The sequence below is a fragment of the Vipera berus genome (genome assembly GCF_964194415.1).
Source record: "Vipera berus genome assembly, chromosome: 1".
In the NCBI taxonomy this organism is placed as follows: Eukaryota; Metazoa; Chordata; class Lepidosauria; order Squamata; family Viperidae; genus Vipera; species Vipera berus.
Window position 1 is genome coordinate 100,042,462 of NC_138202.1, and position 21,423 is coordinate 100,063,884.

General features: G+C 36.4%; 1 protein-coding gene across 5 annotated transcripts in view; it reads right to left on the minus strand.

The window, feature by feature from the left end:
* Positions 1-1,268: 1,268 nt before the first annotated feature.
* Positions 1,269-21,423, minus strand: part of AMPD3 (adenosine monophosphate deaminase 3) — a 46,792-nt gene continuing 26,637 nt past the window's right edge. For all 5 annotated transcript variants that reach the window (XM_081313664.1, XM_081313662.1, XM_081313663.1 and 2 more), the window contains exons 8-16: positions 20,467-20,661; positions 20,042-20,173; positions 15,559-15,722; positions 13,458-13,584; positions 9,959-10,122; positions 8,190-8,310; positions 6,419-6,592; positions 5,353-5,463; positions 1,269-4,543 (exon numbers count right to left, since the gene is read on the minus strand). In XM_081313664.1, the coding sequence (XP_081169790.1) occupies positions 4,367-4,543; positions 5,353-5,463; positions 6,419-6,592; positions 8,190-8,310; positions 9,959-10,122; positions 13,458-13,584; positions 15,559-15,722; positions 20,042-20,173; positions 20,467-20,661 (1,365 nt within the window). In that variant the 3' untranslated portion in view covers positions 1,269-4,366. The remainder of the gene's footprint in view (positions 4,544-5,352; positions 5,464-6,418; positions 6,593-8,189; positions 8,311-9,958; positions 10,123-13,457; positions 13,585-15,558; positions 15,723-20,041; positions 20,174-20,466; positions 20,662-21,423) is intronic.

Genomic DNA, 21,423 nt, shown 5'->3' on the forward strand with positions numbered 1-21,423 from the left:
GAGAAACTATGGAAGAAGAGATTACTACAAGTTGCTTACCCATGCCTTTTGACACATACCCTACCACCATAAGCATATGGCAAACTAGAGGCCTATCATAAGAAATAATTGTGCTACATTGTGTAAAACTGCAGCCCAGTTGAGTTATTCTTCTAGCCTTGAATCTGATGAAGAATGACAAATTTTAAAAAGGGTTTTTAAAAGACATGTTCACGAGATGAATTACTGTTCAGAGGAGGAGATATGCATTCCTTAGTTCTTTTGTGTGGATGTGAACTTTTCTTAGTGTTTTATATAAGACTGTTAATAACTATAAGCAATTTAATGTATTATGAGTTTTGAGCAATAAACACTTGAAGTATTCATCTTTGTGTAATGTTTAATGATACACCTTCTCTTAGGTGTTCAAATTCACAGTGCATATAGATAAAATAATTTCAAGAAAGTAAGTTATATTCCTGGCCAGAGATGTGCAGATCATTTTGACCTTGTATTCAGTTTGTTTTGAGCTTGAAACAAAATGTGCTTTGAGAGACTAGTTTCTATATCGAGGGGGAAAATTTTTTTATTCTGACTTTGGAATTAAGTCTTTGCTATTTCTGGGGTTATGTTGGGCCTGTTTTGGGGCTTATGACAGAATTCCCTTGTTCCCCCAACATTGTACCACCTAGCTCACAGGTCTGCAACCCGTGGCTCCGGAGCCGCATACGGCTCTTTCAGCCGTCTCCTGCGGCTCCCAGTCCTCTGCCATGTGCAGTCCAAAAAAAAAAAGTGGGACTAAAAAAGTTCAACCAATCAATTCAAATATGCAGGGTAGGTGCATATCTCGCCTTGGCTCCACACTTCAGTCAAACCCTGTTCTGCGCATGCGCGCATGTATGCACATGCGCACACATTTTTTTGTGGCTCCCAGTTTTTCCTTTTGTGAGGGAACCAGTTCCGAGTGGCTCTTTCACTGTTTCAGGTTGCTGACCCCTGACCTAGCTTTTCTACCAGCAGGGAGTCGTCTTCCTACTCCTATTGGTTGCTGGATGATTGGAAATGGAAAATTGAGAGGAAATCAGCAGCCAACTATATGGCTAACCAGAAAAATACTACTCACACTGTATTCCTTATAGCAGTATTGCTGTTTTTTATTTTATCTTTGTCCTACATAGAGTTTGTGGGTTAGTGAGCTTCATACTTGTGACACAGTAATAGGTATGATAGTAATAATCAGTCAAAATTGACTTCATTTAGGATTGTAGAATAGGACAAACATCAATATATTTATAAATGTTTAACATTTCCCTTTATTAAGCTTCATGCTATAAATATCTGAATATTTTACACAACAAAATACATACTGTACATGAACAACTCAAATCATTTTTCTTGTTCAAGCTGGACATAACTCCCATAATCCATCTTAAACCAGCAAGGATTTCTTTGAATTCTAATCAGTTCATGTTGGCATTCTAGCATCCAAAAGTTCCATGTAGAAACAATAGTTATTTTAATTATATAAAATAATGCAAGTAAACAAAATTAACAGCTAAACTTTCACCCATAAAAGTCTACATCATCAAAAAAGTATAATAGGTAATTCCCTTTGAGAAAATATCTGGCCTTCAGTTATAATTCAAGAAAGAAGGTACCACAATTATGGAATATAGCTTACCAAAATATTTCAAAAACTTGCAATAATAGTGCAATTTTAAACCCTTGTAAATTCAGTAGAATTTACTTTAAGGCTCATTAATACATCTCAATAAGAAACCATATCTGTGCTCACTAGAATTTTCAAATAAGTTATTTCCAAATATGCAGGAGTGCCTATTGAGCATATCATCTCAACTTATTAAAGCAGCTATGTCTTTCCCACTTATGTTATTCATAATTGCTCTTAGCTGTCTTTACATAAATGCACATACACAGAACCTGTGTTTTATTTGAATTAGCTGCGCAGGTAAACGAAGATAGTTCGAACAGCCTCCAAAGTAATTGTCCATGTCCAGAGCAGATACTGGAGGCTTTGCCAGCTGGAGGGCTTAGCAGACTGAAAACACAGGATTGCTGTGTGGTTAGAACTAGCCATTCCTGTTGTACAACCATTATAGCTGCATAATACTTTGCCATAGTGAGTGTGGTTTAAACTGCTTTTTAATAGAGCAGTGGTTTTTTAAAAATTTTGTAAAAACGTAAATATTATGGAATCCAAGATTTCCTTTTTTGAAAAGCCTGCTCTCTCTGCTCCACCAAGTCCAGCTAATATTGAGAGGGAAACAAGCAGTGATTGCAATTAATAAATTTAAAAAAGATTTTCCATTTAATGTGCATAATAGCTAGTATAAAAGGAAAACTCAAAATACTGAAAGAAATAAACTTTTGGATATGTTCTTTACATAATGGAGAATTTTCTAATAACAAAATAATTTTTTCAAATGAAAATTAGATTATCTGTCAAGCATTGATAATCTTGGCTGTAAGGTCAAGTTCTAAAATTGTTATTAGCCAACAAAGATAAAGATGTAATTTGTCATGGTCATCTTTGGTCAAAGCTGATAGTATATATTATCTGCCATAGTATCCCAGAATAGAATGCTAAATTCCAAATACGGGAGCTGCATTTATAATTATTTTGTGGAAAGATTCCTGAGCCTCTGTTTCTGTGAACAATTTGCATTTATTGGATTAGGAGAGCGTTTGGACAGATGTGAAATAAACCTGGATAGGATAGTCATTCTTCTGGATAGAAACAGATAAAAATAGCTTTGCACTTATGAAATTGAAATATCTTCCCAACCACAATTATATATGTGCACTAAAACTTTTTGTGCAACTTTTTTTCCAGACTATGGTAATATTTAAATTAGAACCATAAGTGCAGGGAGAAAAATTTGTTATCCCTTTTTTCCCTAAGAAGTTCAGAATTTGTGACAAATTTTACTTTCTATCTCCCCTTTTCAGAATTATCATTTTATTTCAAATGGCTAACAGGTAAAGTTTTACACAACTACTACCATCAACAGTAATTAAATATAACTGCTTGTCAGAACTCAAAAACTGCCTCTAATAGTTCATTTTTAAGTTTGCATATTCAAAATAAACTCCATATAAAAACTTTGACACTACCTACAGCAGTTGATAAATCAGGGGTATCAAACTGGTAGCCCACAGGCCGGATGTCTCACGTGCAGACTCCGCAAAGGAAAAAAAAAGATACAATCACGTGACGCGATCAACTTTGACACCCGTATGATAAATCATTATATTCCAGGTCCCACACTTTTATATCATAGTAATGAAATAGTAGCATATTAAGCTATCAAACTTTCTATGTTTAGCGCGTTTCATACAAACTACAAAATGCAGTTTAAGTCTATGCATATGTCAGCTTTATTCACACCTCACATTATACTAAATTATTATTTGTTTGGTTTTGGTTAACAAGATTAATAAATCTTGCTGATGTAAGTGTAAATCATGCTTTAAAGCTTAGCAATGTGTGTCAGTGTTACTGTGGCTTATTCAACAATGGTTAAAATAAACCTCAGTTTAATGAAAAGTGTGAAGGTAACCAATGTTAATATTCTAATGTGCATGAATACATATTTTTGCAAGTAAATATGCCTCCCAATACATAGATAAGAAAGTTCTTAATCTTCTATATTGAAAAAATCAAGGGGGTGGAAGAAGTCTCATAATGGTGAATAAAGTGGAAAGTTAATATGGATGTGTTGAACTGGAAAAGTTCTACTGGATCACGTAGCAAATCCTGGTGGATATATCAACAGCTGATTTGCATTTTTCATGTATCTGACTTATACCTTGATGCCTCAGGAAATTATCATATCTAATTACTCTTCAATTAAAGGGCTCATTTAGAAAAGCCAAGTATTTGTATGTCCACTAAACATCTAGGAGCAACGTGCTGATCTTTGGTTATATTAGATTTTAGTTTCTAAATTCAGGATGGTCTTTGTTAACTAACGGACACTACAGTACTGTGTACAATCAGACATCTGAAATCTAAACAGAAGTTAAAAGTTTAAAGTGCCATCAATTCAATATGAGAAAAATTGTGAGAAAACTGGTCCATCTGTGCTACCAAAAATTACTGTCCTGTGTCCTTTTTTTCAAAGCAGAACGTTATGTATCTTGAGATGCAAACCTATACTGACTAGAGTTAGAATGTACTTTTAAATGCATTAAACCACATAGCTAGAAGCCTGCATCTTGGCATCTATAGCAATCCTATTTAAGGTAAGCACTTGCAGAAACTGGTTTTGTAGCGATTCTGATGTAACTTAAGAATTCAGATGATCAGACGACTTTCTGTCCTGCAAAAGCTCACATTCTCTCTTTTGCTCAGGCTTAGCTGTGGCTATTTTGACAGTGCTGTAATCTCTTCTGTCTTCATCGCATCAGACAGAAAACTCAGTTCATTGCATAAATTTTCATATCTGTAAGCCATTCGAATCTGTGCAACATTTGTCTTTCTAATGTCATTTCCTTCTGGGCCTTCAGCACAGTAATTTACACCTATACACTTCTGTTTTTCCTAGAGAAACAGAGAGAAAAAAAGATACTGTTTGAAAAGTTCCTGAACTCGAGGATCTGGAAGATGACCTCCACATAATGGCATTTTTGAAAAGTAGTAGGTGGTTTATTGAAAGAGAGAACAAAAACTTTCAGTCTTTTTAACTGCTACTAAATTAATCAATATACAAAGATGGCTTGCAACTTCATGTAGCAGCTTTCTTAAGAGACCCTAGTTTCTTTTGCTCTCTAACAGGCATGATTTTATTCTGCAACACTACACTAAATATTTAACTAGAGATCAGTGAAACACTACCTTCCCCCAACTATGCCTTCAAATATATTGGACTGAAATTCCCAAAATTTCCAGATAGCCTTTGAGGAAGCTGGATGGGAATTGTGAATGGTAAATTGGACAAGTCTGATAGAAATCAAGAACAAGTTATGCTGCTATATAAACAACGGCATCTGCAGGAAGTGTGAAAAAAAGTCGATGGCAATCATGATGGTGCCCTTTATATGGGATTTTTTGACTCTTCCCCCCCCTCCGCAATGCCCTAAAGGTAAATTCATGCCATCTTTTCTGTTTCATTTCAGTGGCAAAGGTAAATCAATATTGTAAACAAAGCTCAAGGGCTCAGAATTTAATCACTTCTATCCCACACCATTAGGGAAAAGATGACATAAGCTAAAATATTCCTATTATGTGTGATGATCAGGTCCTCTGGTAACTTAATACATGCATTTTTATTTTTATTTATAAAGTACAGCACCTAGTTTGTCCCCTTTGTCCTCAAATGTCTGGTGCTTATAGGAGCAAAGTAAATTTACCTTGTGTGACAAGCCGCTTTGTAGTACACTGTTTCTTGCAATTTCACACAGGTCACAAGTACTCAGTTTCCAAACTTGGGCTGCTATGGCATATTCCTCCATCAGTGCTTCCTTCATTTATATATACAAAAATATATGATTTACTATCAAATACCTTTATTCATTTATTTTTCACCTCCTGAAAGCAAAAGGACCATTTCTAGTAAAAGGAAACTTAATTTTGCAGAGCTCTTCTCTTTTCTTCCTTAATTTTGTTCTTCCCTTACTGTCCTCTATATTCCCTGAAAACTCTCTAGGGGATTGGTGAGGCCACCAGAATAGTGGGAGCAGGACTAAGAGTTCAGAGAATCAGGAAAATTTGATGAAATTTCATCTTCTTACCCTTTTATCAGCAGATGTCTCCCACCATAGTTGACAAGATCCAACTATTATAGTTTCAGAGCTGGGTAGCCTGTTAGAAGTGGTGGAAACTCCAGCCACTACACAGTTAAATTTATTTCTGCAAGCTTTATGAAAATTGGTCATTTGTCTTTTTCAATTTTCATGGATCGATTATATCCAAACCAGACCACACGTATGATTCATAGTCCAGCTACAGGACTGTTGTTAATGACATGCCAGATTAACCTTGAAACGTTTAAGAGAAGTGGAAAACAAATGGCAAAGAAAACTGTGGACAGTAGAAAGAAATCCTGCAAAACTCAGACATTCTAGGTTTTAATGGTGAAATAACATGAAAGAAGAATGTAGGAGCCTGGAGTCCATACTCCATGCTTCAGCATCCAGCAGATGGGATAAGGAAGAAGGGCTTGAGAAACAAAAGGGCATTATGAGCATTACAAGTATTCTAGTATTCAACATTTAGGATTCAAACACAGTAAATAATTAAATTGTGAATAGAATTCTATGCCCTCTTAAATGAAGTGAAACGATAACTGAAAACTAATTGCTTTCAAATAAACAAATGTAAGATTGGAGAGCTGCTGCTGAATTTAATAAGAAAACATTTAATTTAATATGGTTTCAGATGGAAATTAAGCTTTTAAATTGCTTTCATGCAAATTACCTTGGTATAGTGGAATTGCATGGGGTCATCTGTGGACAGAGAAACACGCAGTCCCTTGTGCAAGAATTCTCGCAATGGATTTTTTGAATACTCCAGGAATAAGCTGTTGTTGCTAAGAGGAGACATGGCAATGGGGATTTGTGCAAGATAATAAAGATACTGGAGAACTGGACTCTGTACAAAAACAACACCCAAAATCATCATTATTCATTCACACAGAGATAACAGGAAAGGAAACATTCAGCCAGAGGAAATGGAAAACCATTTTTACAGCTTGGGAAACTTTAACTGACCCCAGCCCTCTGGCATTATATAAGTTGAGTTGTTATATATATACAACTATACACCCTTATTTTGTATTGCATTGATGTATTTTTAAAAAAATACATTTTTATAATGAAAAATAAACAGATTTGAGATGTTAAAACATGTGTTACTGCATTAGCTGAAGTAGGAAATAAAAGGTCTTTTGCTGTCTATGGTGATTGTAGTACAAATTACTCCTTCAAAAACCAGCTTTTGATCTTCCTATTCAGTCCATTTATCAGTGACCAACCACTGTTGCAGTTACGTTTATTATTTGAAACCCAGCTGTCTGGAAAAAGTCCTTAAGGAAGCACACGTTTGCTGTCCAATAAAATAGAATATTTCTCAATTAGAACAGTTTGTGTCAGAATTACATTGAAATCTGCCACCCAGTGGAGAATTGCTAACTGAAAGCTAACAGAAAGTAAGCTTTCTATAAATCCCATTGATTTCAAACACACAAAAGTAAATATGTCCTTAAGCTTCCCATTTATAGTAATCAGACACATACATCCATTCAGCAATAAGCCCACATGAGCTTAGTCATGGCGGTCCTATAAGAGTTATATAGACTTGGGGACCTGGCATGCAAGTAGGCCTTGTGAATCCTCTAAGGTCTGTTAAAAAAGGCAACAATCTGAAAGTACAGAACAATATGATATACAGAAAATAAACATCTTTGTTTGCATATAGCAAACCTCAAGATGGAGAGCTATAGATCCCATATACTCCCATGATGCATACAGGTTAAGTTACATCCATTCATTTAACAATCCTTCAAAATATGATCAGAGTGAAGAAAGTGTCTTACAATTGGCATGTATTTATGACAGGTGCAGTGACAGAGGTTAAGTAATTACCATTTGCAACCTTCCCAGGGGGCTTCAAACCAGAAAAGTCAATGAGGGAATTCACTTGGAAGACTGCATGATTCGCTTAAGAACCATATTATTTGCTTAATGACTGTGACAAAAAGGTTGTAGAATTGGGTGGGACTCACTCAATCACTGCATTTAGGTTCTGGTCCCAACTGTGCTCATAACTAGAGCATTACCTGTGTAAATATGTCTAACAGTACCACAAATTAAACTCTATTAAGAATTTTTCAGTGATCTGATGACTCCCAAAGGTATGTGTTCAGTTTCAGAAGTCCCAGACAATTCTAGGAGCTGAAGTAATTTATTAGGAGGACAATAGATTGGTGGAGGCTGCAGTAGAACCATTAACTTGAGGACTAATCCACATGGAGCCCCATTTCCATCGGTCCTGTTTGCCATCGTTCACTCCCTAGAGACTAAAATGGACAATGTGAAATTTGAGTGGGCCACGAACAAGGAGTATATATTGGAGGTGGTGACCCTTTGAGAGCTGTATGCAATGAAATTTCATTTTGATGTATGCCGATTGGTGTACATTCAAAGTGACAATAAAGTTATCATTATCATTATCATTATCATTATTATACCTTCTTCAGGAGCAATCCATGGGAAATATTGTCTGCAGTTAGAAAAGCAGATACCAGGTGAGTTATAGATCCAGCTTCTCCACAATGAGGTCGAAACAAGAAGGTGCTCATGCCTCTCTCCCTAAAACAATTTAAAATACAATTAGCACCATACCTTCCCATTCTGAAATCCCAAGACCAGTCACAATGATAGATTACACAACGGAAGTGCAAAAAATATGCATCTGTGACAATGGGCCACTGATGGGGAGCAATATGTATATTAAGCTACTCAGAGGTAAGTCCTTCATCACAGTCTGTCACGGCCCCCATCCTGGCCTGACCTCAAAGACACAAACACTCTCATGTTAACTAAGGGACAGAAGAGGCTCAATGGCTGCTGGGCCTCAAATTAAAAATGGTTTAGGTTGGCCCTGTCCACTTGTTCAAAGGTAAGCCCTCCATTTCATTAGACAGGTATTTGTGACTGCAGCTCAAATGACTCATTGCAGGATAATTCTGCCAGGGGGGTAACTCGCATGACACAGCAGAGATTAAACTGCTTCAAATATTAGATTGTGACCACAGCTCTGTCTCAATCCTTTTTTTATTTCATATTATATTTTACCAAGGCCTAAATGCTACTGTCTAAACATGCTATGCATAGCTGACTTTGAAGGTCTTGTCTGCTTTTTTTCCTCATTTTAAATTTCTTGATTTCACCCTTTCTCTCCAGTTCCATACAACTTTAGTCACTCTAAATCAGCAGGCTGCGCAGTGTTTGCAATCTGATTTTGTGTTTATGCAAACAGATTTGTAAACAAACAAACATGTCTATGAGATAATGGATAATCTGTACTACTTGTGCAAATTACAGGTTCACTATGATAATTCTAACTACAAATGGCTCCAAGCAAGGCAGAGAAATGTCACCTGTGATGGACATAATTCTACAGAGTAGTTATTACAACTATAATCACTCCTGCTGCTGAAGTAATGCTGAAAGTGACTCTATATGTAGTCACAAGCAAGGCAGAAATTTGAGCTTCTGCTGATACCACTTCATTGCTAGAATTCATAAAACTGATTTCATATAGAGATAAAAAAGATTAAAATGAAAATTAGAATGCATACTACAGGTACTGATGATCTTCAGTCTGGAAAATTATCCCCTCCTTACCTAACAAAAGGGACTTTGTGCAAAAAATGTTCTACACCAGACATGTCAAACTCGCGACGTCACATGAACGAATTGGGACAGTTTTGCTATTGCCAGCAATGGGGTGGGCACGGCTTTTGTGTGATGCGTCCAGCCCGTGGGCCAGCAATTTGACACCCCTGTTCTACACTGATGTTTCTCAGGCTGTAAGCAAAATCTCAATTTTTATCCAACCCCAGCCCTCCCATCAAAGCCACAGATGACACAAATCCTGTTCCAAGAACATCTAAGGATCATCGTTTAAGAAAGACTTGTTTAGAATTATAAGACTTTCAACTTTTTATTTGTTCATCTACCTTCAAATGACAATAGCATCTGTAACAGAATTTATCATTAGGACAATTTATGCCTAATCCCAATGCCCAGAGCAGAATTGTCAACCTGGAAATGTGTAGAACTCCAGCATGTCTTCATTGTGTAATTAGAAAGGTGGAGGCAAAATAAAATTTAAAAGGGAGAGGGGAGATAAATTTTACGTATTTTTGTTTATCTTACAAAACCATGATATAAATCCCTTGTTATACCTTTCTATCAAACATAGAAACATGAAAATAGAAATATTACTACTTACTTTCTAAGGTTGTTGAGAACCATGATGTTTGCATACATATAATACAAATAATAGCTATATGGAGGATTTGTTTCGCTAATCCAAATATCAGGATTGGGGCTCCTTTCAGAGAACATGTGATCACTATGTTTTGATTCATCATCCACACTATCAAACCCTGTCACCTAAGAATTTAATAAAAACAGATTTTTGTATGAATAATGTATGATTTTCTGAATTATCTAACTTAATTGCTACAAATTACCATTTAAACTGCTGTTTAAGGTCCCAACCCCTTATTGATAAGTTGCTGAGAGCTGGATGCATATAAACGATAGTCATAATGTTGCAAGCCATTATAGCAGGGGTCTTCCAACTTGGCTCTTTTATGACTTGTGGACTTCCAGAATTTCTCAGCTAGCGTGCCAGGCTGAGGAATTCTGGGAATTGAAGTCCACAAGTCATAAAAGGGCCAAGTTTGAAGACCCCCGCATTATAGGGTAACCATTCTCAAGGTGATTAATTTGCATCTTCATAATTGTGTATGAAGGCATCCTAATTTTATTATATTGTACTTCACCCATGTTGTCGGTACTACAAAACCTAATGCTGATTTAAAACTATTACACAAAGTAACTTTTAATTTATTTTTTTCTTGAAAATTAAGTAAATGTTCACACACATGTATCCAAATGAATAGGAAGCATCATAAGCAAAAAGAAAGAGTGCATCGGATAATCTGGTACCATACTTCAGAATGCAGACTACAATTGATGGTATCCCTGAGGTTGTACTAAGTTTTCCAAAAGATTAGATTTTCTTACAAAATATCCCACTTTTCAAGTACATTTAGTTATTGCTTCAAAGGGGAATAGTTAACTAGGTCCACTACATATAAAGACCTTTCATGTAAATGGAGCTCGGCTGGCTCCCAGCTGCACAGATTGAATTTGTACAATCTAGGTACAAATATTTGTACAGAGGCAGCAATGGGAGAGAAGAGTGACATCTAAGTTTCCTACCCTTACTCTCTTGTAATTTATCAAACATTTGATTGATACTCAAGCTGAATTAGATTAATACAGTTAATCTAACTAGAACAATTAATCATTGGAATAACCTGCCTTCAGAAGTTGTGAATGCTCCAACACTGGAAGTTTTTAAGAAGAGATTGGACAACCATTTGTCTGAAATGGTATACAGTTTCCTGCTTGAGTAGGGGGTTGGACTAGAAGACCTCCAAGGTCCCTTCCAGCTCTATTCTATTCTAAAACATTGAAAGTGTCTGGACTGACTGCAGAATACATGTGTGTGATATTTCACCTGATATTTGACCCTTTTATTGGTCTGTTAAGTCCCTTTCATTTCTGGCCACAACTGAAAATCAAGTATATGTGGTTTCACAGAGCACTTATTCCAGGGGTGCCAAACTCGAAACATCACATGACGTGTCGCAACTTTTTTTGCCATTGCCGGCAATGGGATGGGCACAGTTTCACTATGATGCATCCAGCTCATGGGCCGGCAGTTTGACACCCCTGACTTATTCTATTGTAGGTGTATCACCTGTTGACATTGCAGGGGTATCATGAGGTTATTGTAACTCTCCATTTTACAGATTCAGCAGTAAAAGACTAATTATAAATCCTGATTGGAATCAGTCAATGGTAATTTCCCCCCCAGGTCTTAGAAAGATACAGAATTCACTGCTGAGAGAAGATGGCAGTAAATCTGCCAGGAGTCTGATCATGCTTGTCAAGTAAAGAAGCAGCTGTTTGGCATCCTAGCACTTCTTCTCATCAGCAAAACCTGTAGGGACTTAAGCTGGAAGGAATAGTGGAGCACTGCTTGTGGCAATTATTCTCCCATCTACTGGACTAGCTGGTTTATCATCTGGGTTAACTGGTCTGACTTGCAACTTGCTCTGATATCCCAGCAAGACGCTAGCAACCTGTTTCAGGGTCATTGGGGTTACCAGACAACTGCTGCCCTGCTTAATCTCAGTTTTCCGCCTTTAGAATTGGGAGTGGGAAATTTTCTGCCAAAGCTTTCTGCCAACAGTTAAACTACTTACATTACAAAGAACATTAAACAGTGTGTGGGTGTAAGATATATCTAAAATGAGATATTAAATTTATTTATTTATTTATTTATTATTTATTTATTTATTTATTTATTTATAATGGGACTTATATGCCGCCCTATCTCCCAAAGGACTCAGGGCGGCTAACAACAATAAAATACAAGAGAATACAAATATTAAAATTAAAATTAAACTATATCTATAGCCCCAATTCAATAAAACCTTAAAACCAGATTAAAAAACCCATTATCATCAGTCCAGGTCGGCCTGTTGGAAAAGAAATGTCTTAAGGTCACGACGAAAGGACCGGATGTCTGGGGTCATCCGGAGCTCCAGGGGAAGCTGATTCCACAGGGCAGGTGCCCCCACAGAGAAGGCCCTCCCTCTGGGGGTCGCCAGCCAACATTGTCTGGCTGACGGCACCCTGAAGAGGCCCTCTCTGTGTGAGCGCACAGGGCGATGGGAAGTCGTTCCTGGGAGCAGACGGTCTTGCAAGTATCCCGGGCCTAAGCCATGTAGGGCTTTAAAGGTAAGAACCAGCACCTTAAATCTATAACCCCACCATATACAGAATGAAATATTTGGAGCCTTTAGTTCTACATTTCCAAATTTAAATCCTTTACGGAGAATAAATGCCCTGATTAAAAAGCAATTCATACTGTATTTTGTAGAATTAATAGATATTTATAGAGCAAACTTGTTCAGATTTTACTCTGTCTAAATATTTTTCCCCAAATCTTGCAATTTTTTTTCATAAAAATTATTTAAAAGATTATAATTGTTTCTCATCACTTTCTTTCGATTTCCCATTCTGTTTGATATTAAATAGTTAATTATTCCCAATTAATATGATAATTCCACTTTATCATGCAGGGAGTTTATTTGTAAATACTGAAACCAAATGGAGTTTCTTTCACCTGTCTAGCCACCAATTTTAACTCTAGTCAGTAATGACTCATTTAGTATCATACCTACTATAGATTCATATTTTTATTTCTCAGTTTAGAAAAGCACTTTTGCATTTGTTGATACTGAGCTTCTTATATATTACTATAGATGCTAGCATATTTAGTTTGAGCTTAGAAATTGTCTTCTTTTATACCAGATTTTGAAATTGTTTTGGGATTAATTCATGTTCAACCAAGTTCTCCTTTACTTCAAAAGGAGAGCTGGTTTATATAATCTATCCATCTAAACTAACATAGATGGGAATGATTAAAATAACTGCACAGTCCCATGATATACTTCAGCAAATTAGAATGAGACAATTCTATTTTAACAATTCTATTTCAAAGCTGTATGCAATGGACTAGTGCATTTTTCACTAAAAATCTTAGTCTGCTTTCCTCTATCTGGCTTTTCAGATTTCATGTCACTAGTTACTGCCCAAACTTTTTAATCCCAGATACATGCAGTCTAGAATAGTCAAATACTTACAAATTTAAGAAAAAGATGTAATTCTTTATGATCCAAGGGGTTGATGGTTGCTTCAAACAAAGGTAAGAATATGTTTTCCAGCATTTTCCCAAAGTTAGGCAAAATATTTTTTGCCCTAAATATATCACTGGAAAAATAAAACAAAATACTTAAATATTTTTATTGTGCTTACTTGGGATATGGTCTACTTTAGGAATAAGTATTCTTGTCCAAAAAGTCCCCAAGATCCCATAGTTGAATTTTGGCTGCAAAAAAACCTCCTAAGCAACTATAGTTCAATCTCTTTAATGTACATAACAAAAAAAATATTAGAATTATGTAATTATGTATGAAAATGCTCTGAATATTGCCTTTCAAATGACATTATTTAATAGCATATAGTACTATTATGTAACTGCTAACCATCTGTAATTTTTGATCTAAAACAATGGAAAAAATCAATAAAAGGTTACTTCCCATATCGATCCCATCCCTATGCAAGTAGAGTCCTTCAACAAAGTCTTAGGGTCATTTCTGCAAGACGCTACAATGGCTATTTATTTGCCATATTTATTAGATCAATTTATATCAAAGTACAGGTCAGAGTATCATACAAATTAAAAACATCAAATAGTAATAAAAACATTGAATAAAACATATTGTGCCATAGAGTTTCAAAACAACCAAAAACAAGAAACAATTGATGAAGCAATCAAGATAGGCACAAAAACTCCTATTCCTGTGCCTGGGGGGTGGGGGAAAGCTACTCTTCAGAGTCTTCTGAACAGTACGCAAGGTGTGGCCATCCAAATCTCAGGGGAAAAGGTTTTCATAGGTGAGATGTGGCAACAGAGAAAGCACATTTGTTGGGTTCCTCAAGGTGACACTGTTTAAGTGATGGGGCTTGGAGCATGCCCAACCTGAGAGATGTATCAGATACATAGAAGTAATCAGAGATAATCATATATAACCAATTCCTGTGCAACAAAGGGATTTGTATGTAATAACTAAAACCTTGGATTGAATCCTAAAGCCTGCTGGCAACCAGTGCAATTCGTGAAACAGTGATACTGCATGGGAAAACACAAATAATCCTATAACTATCCATATTACAGTACTGCATTCTGGACCAGCTAAAGCTTCTGAGTGGTCTTCAAGGACAGGCCCAGATGGGGCGCACGGCAGTAATGCAAACAATAGGTCATCAAGGCTTGAATGACCATGAGTAGGGCAGTAAAGGACTATGGGTAGGGCAGTAGGGCTGCACAAGGTAGATTTGTGCAAAAAACAACTTGAGCCACTGCTGCCACTTGTCCTTTGAGCATCATGTTGGCAACCCCAAATTGCATCTATCTGCTTGTTCTCCAAATCTCCCACATGCATAATTTTTGTAATATTTGCAGAAGCAATTGAATAACAAGGGGAACTTAAATATAAGAAGAGATCTTTGCTTCCCATGTACAAACCCGAACAATTATAAATCTAAAGTAAAATGGCACTGTAACAGTTTACAAAAGATTGCATTTACACATTTATTATAACATTACGTGATAAGCCAATTTTTTGTGGAAAATGGCAGGATGGAGCTGCCCATGGCTCTCAAGTCTCTCTTGTATGTTCATTAGAAATCAGCTCATCAAATTATCGAAGCAACCTGCATAGATGCTGCTAGTTTTGTGCTAATCTCTTAGGTTTAACATACCAGAAAGGAAGGGGAGGAGGAAGGAAGCCATACCAACTCTTCTAAAATACAAACTTCCTGGTACCGCCCTATTTAGCAATGCCATGTAACTGCCTAGATTTCTTCAGTCTTTCTATCTCCCAAATCTCTGTGGTTTCCAACATATTGTCCTCAACAGCAACATGTTTGGTTCTTACAGGCAAATTAATTGAAGCTGTCAAACTGTCCAGATGGCTTCACATAGTATAGTGTGGTAATGGTCATGGTGCAAGGTTATTTTCTTAACCACAATTGTGGGAGGAAAATAATTTCCTCATTGCTGTAAGGGAAATTCTTACTTCTTACACTTAACCGTATTTTAAACCTCATTCTCTGTTAAAGAACTGGAAAAAAGAGAAATGAAACTGTTTCCAATAATGCATTACTGATTCTTTTACTTACTAGATTCTTGGGACCTGAATAATCCAGCGCATATGAGGTGAATAAATTTTGTGCCTTATGAACCACTTAGCCAAATTCTGCCACTCATCTGCAGAACGCCCATAAATAGACAGCCGAGGTTCCGTGTACTGGTATTTACTTTCTTCTAGTTCACGGGCAACTTCCTATTCAAAACAAGCCATTATTACTTTTCTGTTTAGAGCAAACACATTTTATCAAAAAAATCTTACATGCAGAGCCTATCATAGAAATACACCTACTGATCATTAATCAGTGTATTTTATATACCACATCTCAAATTCCCCAAGGGTTCACAGACCTAATGATGTCACTTAGGATTGTTTTTACTTCTGCAAGTTGTAGAACTTCCTGCCACATAATATTTACCACTGCGTTTGAAACTCTATACACTTCAGCAGTCTTCTGATGCAATACCATGTAATTTAGAAATATGAGCAATATGGGAAAGGCCTTTAAATTTGTTCATATCTTCATATATGTATTTCTAAACTTCATTAAGACACAATTATTCCCTCCACCATAGAAACCTAATTTGAAAAGGTGAGGAACTCACCTGATGGATATCAGGATTTTGCTGAAATCCGATTGGGTGGGAGAAGAGGAACATAGACCATATTATTAGCTACAGATTTTGTATCCTGCTTAACATTCCCCCGAATCATGAATGTCTGAATGAAGAATTATTCCATCTGTACTACTAGATGACCACTAGATGGTGACAAGGGGATCCAGAAACTGCTCTGTATTGTTCTATAGCAGTGTTTTTCAACCTTTTTTGGGCAAAGGCACACTTGTTTCATGAAAAAAATCACGAGGCACTCCACCATTAGAAAATGTTAAAAAATTTAACTCTGTGCCTATATTGACTATATATAAAGTAATTCTCTTGAATAGGAATCAAATAAACACAAAGAAAGTATTTTATAATTACTTTTCAATTTTTCCCACGGCACACCAGGCAACATCTCGCGGCACACTAGTGTGCCGCGGAACAGTGGTTGAAAAACACTGTTCTATAGTACTCTACATAATGAACTAAATTAATAGTTGATTCCATCTGTAAGTGTGAAACCACAGACTGAGCTGTTTGAGCCTTGCAAAATTCAGTGATCAACGTTCACAATAAAATTAAGCACCAGTGCACAAAACTATACTGAGTAGTTTCCATTACATCATCCAGGATCTGTTTGTTATTTGGATATTTTTTAAAACATCAAATTATGTAGTACATCATGATCTAGTCCAGTACGATGTATCCTTTGGTTTTAAACAAGATGGCATAATTCAAAAATCCTTATCAATAAAAGCACTTATGTATAGGAAGATGCTATCAAGTCCACACACGCACATACCCCAGTGTAGGAGTCCCATTTAAAGCATTTTGTACCAGAGGCATCCACAAAACCCAGTGTTTTCATCAAAATGACCAAAGCAGACTTGCACCATTGTAACACAACTCCATCCCTTTCACAGGTAACTGTAATATCATGCTATTTGTATAAAAAGGGCAGAATTGTGTTGGGATGGCATGACACTACTTTCATCATTTGCTGTCACTTGACGGTCCTTGCAGATGCATCTCTCCCAAAATAATGGCTATCCAACTTTCCCTTGAATACATCCAGCGAAGAGCAGTGGCTCATTAGATTAGGACACTGAGCTAATGATCAGCAGGTTGATGTTCGAGATCCGGTAGCTGCTGCGAGATGGGGTGAGCTCCCATCACACACTGCAGCTCCTGCCAACCCAGCAGTTCAAAATCAAGTGACTGTGAGTAAATAAATGGGTATCACTTCAGTGGACAATTTAACAGGAATATGAAAGGAGCCCCCAACTTGGCATCCTCTGGGCAACGGTGATGTCACTGTTCAATCCTTTCAACCCTGAAGAACTTTAATAATAATAATAATAATAATAATATAAAGTTGGAAGGGACCTTGGAGGTCATCTAGTCCAACCCCCTGCTCAGGCAGGTAACCTTATACCATTTCAGGCAAATGGCTGTCCAGTCTCTTCTTAAAAACCTCTAGTGTTGGAGCATTCACCACCTCTGGAGGCAGGTTGTTCCACTGGTTAATTGTTCTAACTGTCAGGAAGTTTCTCCTTAGTTCTAGGTTGCTTCTCTCCTTGACTAGTTTCCATCCGTTGCTTCTTGTCCTGCTTTCAGGTGCTTTGGAGAATAGCTTGACTCCACTTGAGTGCAGTCCCCACTTGAGTGCAGCAGCAGTATTCAGTGAAGGGGAATCGCCATCTCTTTGGGTAATTGATTAGATCTAATCTTTTTTCCTGCATCGATTTGGACATGACACTCCTATTCTTCAGGCACATTTGATGTGGTGCCTCCATGACCTGAAGAAATAGGCATTGTAGGAAGACACCCCCCTCAGCAATGTCTACCAACAATGAGTTATAAAATTCAAAACCCATTATCCACAAACTATATGGATTCTAATTAAGATAATAAAACACATGACATCCCATTTTTGTTTTACTCTACATACACTCTTCCATTTTTTTCATGTCATCCTCATAATTAGCAACATCTCTATTAATTAATGTTAAACAGATATGCTTCTAATTATGTGAATGAAATAGCATTCACGGAGTTATTACTACATTCAAATCTGGCTTTCCTAATGGAAGCAGGATGTCTAATTTTGTCTTCTAACTGCACTCAAAATGTCCACAAATTTATGCAATTAAGCATTTCGGGAATCCATAATTCACAGAAAAAGGCACACATATTTTCACTGTTGAAAATGAGATTTAAATGACTTAACTCTAAAGATTAACATCAAAATAATTTTGAAGAACTGAACAGATTAATCAGATATTCCAAATCATTTCTTGTGAATTTATACCAGAATGTAAAATGGTGTACTATTTAAACTTTATAAACATTTTATGTATGATTCATATTGCACATATGCATACATAATTTCTCTTTATTCAAATATTTACAATAGGTCAAGGATGTCCTTCGATTCCAATCCCATGCACATTATCTCTAATTTATGCACACAAAAAGTATTTCTAGGTTTATAATATAAATATTTTTCATGCAAAATTTATATTAATGCTAAATTGTATTTCTCTTTCAAATCAAAATATTTAAGATTAATAAATCCTCAGAGGTATCTAAGAGATTGATACAATTGGATTAGAAAGCTTATTTTCATGATTAAAAACATTTCAATATTATCTACAACAATGGAAAAATACATGAGAAATTCATCAGTCAGAATAGCTCATATTATGATATGCAGATAAATGGTCTATGCAAGACATCAGCCCACAGCATACTTACAGGATTTAAGTTATTTCAGAAAAAATAACTTTAAAAAGTGCTAATGGAAAGATTAGATAAGGCTTCAAAGCCTTATAACAATGGAACTTTATCTAGGATGCATTATTATTCTGGTTTATATACTGCTTCCTTATTAAGACTCTGAGCTGTTAATAACAAATGCATAGCAGAGTAAAAAAATGGTTAAAAATATACATTAACTGAGATGACTTTGGTGTAGATGGTCCTCATTCATTTGAGCCCAAAGTGTTTCCAAAGAGATACACTTTTACAGATCTTTGAAAATATTATAAGGAAGGGATAGTTTGAATATCCAGGGGTAGGCTGCTCCAGAGTAGGACAGCCATCACAGAGAAAGTTTTAAAATGGGGTCCCTGCAGATGATATCCCCTCAGTGGGTAAGATCTTAAGTGAACCTTGAAAAATTCAACAAATTCGGCAACAATCTCAAGAGATATCCACAAAACTATGAAAGGTTTTAAGGGCGATAACTGAGACTTTAAATTGCATCCAGAAACTGAGTGGCAACCACAAGAGAGGTTTTACACAGGCAAATCATTTAAATAAGCTGAAAAGTTGGGAAAGAGTCAGGGAGCTTAGTAAGTTAAGAAAATCTAATGAAGGCATTAGATTGAGAAAAAAGGAATACAAGGGTCTTCAGAAAAACAAATATCTACAGAGATTGAATTCTTGTTTAGTTTTGAGTATCTTTGGTTGTTAGTAACCTATTTAAAATGGCTACATGGTGACATGCTCCTAGAGAGTTTTCCGTCCGTTGTAACTGAATGGCCTAAAAACTTTCAGAGCCTGTGTCACTTTTCCTGATTTTATTTGGCATTCAAAAGAACTCCCATTCTAACTAGATTTACTTGATGACTTTGGACCAGAATAAATAAACAAATAACGGCTCTCTCACCCCTGGAAAGCAAGCAACGGAAAGTCCCTTCTGAAAAACTTGCCAAGAAGACTTGGCAAGATGTGTCTAGGCCAGGGGTAGGCAACCTTGGCTCTTTTATGACTTGTGGACTTCAACCTGAAGTCCACGTGTCATAAAAGAGCCAAGGTTGCCTAGCCCTGGGTCTAGGCAGTCAGCAAGAATCAACATTAACTTGGAAGACACTAAAGCTAAGGCATGATGGCTGAAAAGCTGCTTACCTTCACCATCCGAGCAAAATATTCACCACCAAGATAGTTTTCTGTTTTCAAGTACAAGTCCCTCAACTCACTTGCACCAACTGGGTTATATTTGGAGTTAAATTTATCAAACCGGTGAAATGTCTGGCGATCCTAAGAAAAGCAGAGGTTACAAAGTACATTTGTTATATTGTTACATTTATATTATTTATCGCTGGAAATTACTTTTAGTAACTCACATATTCATAATGTGTTTTTTAAAAAATATAAAATATGAACATGCAAAAAGGTAACAATTGAATTCAGACTGTTAACAGCTACTAGAGTAATGCACAAAAAAGCATATGAGTTTGTCAACCAAAAGTCTCTTTCTCTTTCTACAGCTGGGCAATTTACGAAACCTTGCTAATTATTCTGATGTGATCCTTTACTTCAAATGAACTTACTGCATGGACATCTAGTGAGTCTACAGTGAGGTCGTAGGGATCCATGTGTAGGCTTTCAAACACCTGCTTCAAAGTCAGCTTCTTGTCTTTTCTTTCCCCAACTATCCTGTTGGGTTCAGTTTTATAAGTGTGCTTAATGAACCTCAGCAGATGTTTCTGATTCATGCAAGCAGCAGCATGGATATGGGTATCAACCTGAAAAAATGAAAAAGTAGCAACTTTCCTCAGCTGAAGCTATTTTATTACTATCTCTATGACACAAATTTAAGTTAAAAGACATTGCAGATAATAATTGAGCCTCAGATTTCCATTCCTAAGCAAGGTAGTTGTATAATAATAATAATAATAATAATAATAATAATAATAATAATAATAATAATAATAATAATAATAATAATTAATAATAATAATAAAAAATAATAATAATAATAATAATAATTTAATTTCTATACCGCCCTTCTCCCGAAGGACTCAGGGCGGTGTACAGGGCAAATACAATAAAAATACAATATACAAAAACTAAAAAGGGATTAAATAATACAGCCCAATAACAATAAAAGTAATACAAATTAATATTAATATTAAAATACCCCAAACCCATCAGTCCAGGCCGGCTTGTTCGAATAAGTATGTTTTTAGATCACGTCGGAAGGAGCGAAGTTCGGGAGCCATCCGGAGCTCAACCGGTAAACGGTTCGAAAGGTCTGGCGTGCCCACAGAGAAAGCCCTCCCCCTGGGGGTCGTCAGTCAACACTCTTTGACCGACGGCACCCTAAGGAGGCCCTCTCTGTGGGAGCGCACTGGACAAAGGGAAGTTGATGCCGGCAGCAGGTGCTCCCGTAAGTAATCCGGACCCATGCCATTTAGGGCTTTATAGGTCATTACCAGCACCTTGAATCTTAAGTGAGTTTTGTACCGTTTTACAACCTTTCTTGCCACAGTTGTTAAGTGAATCAC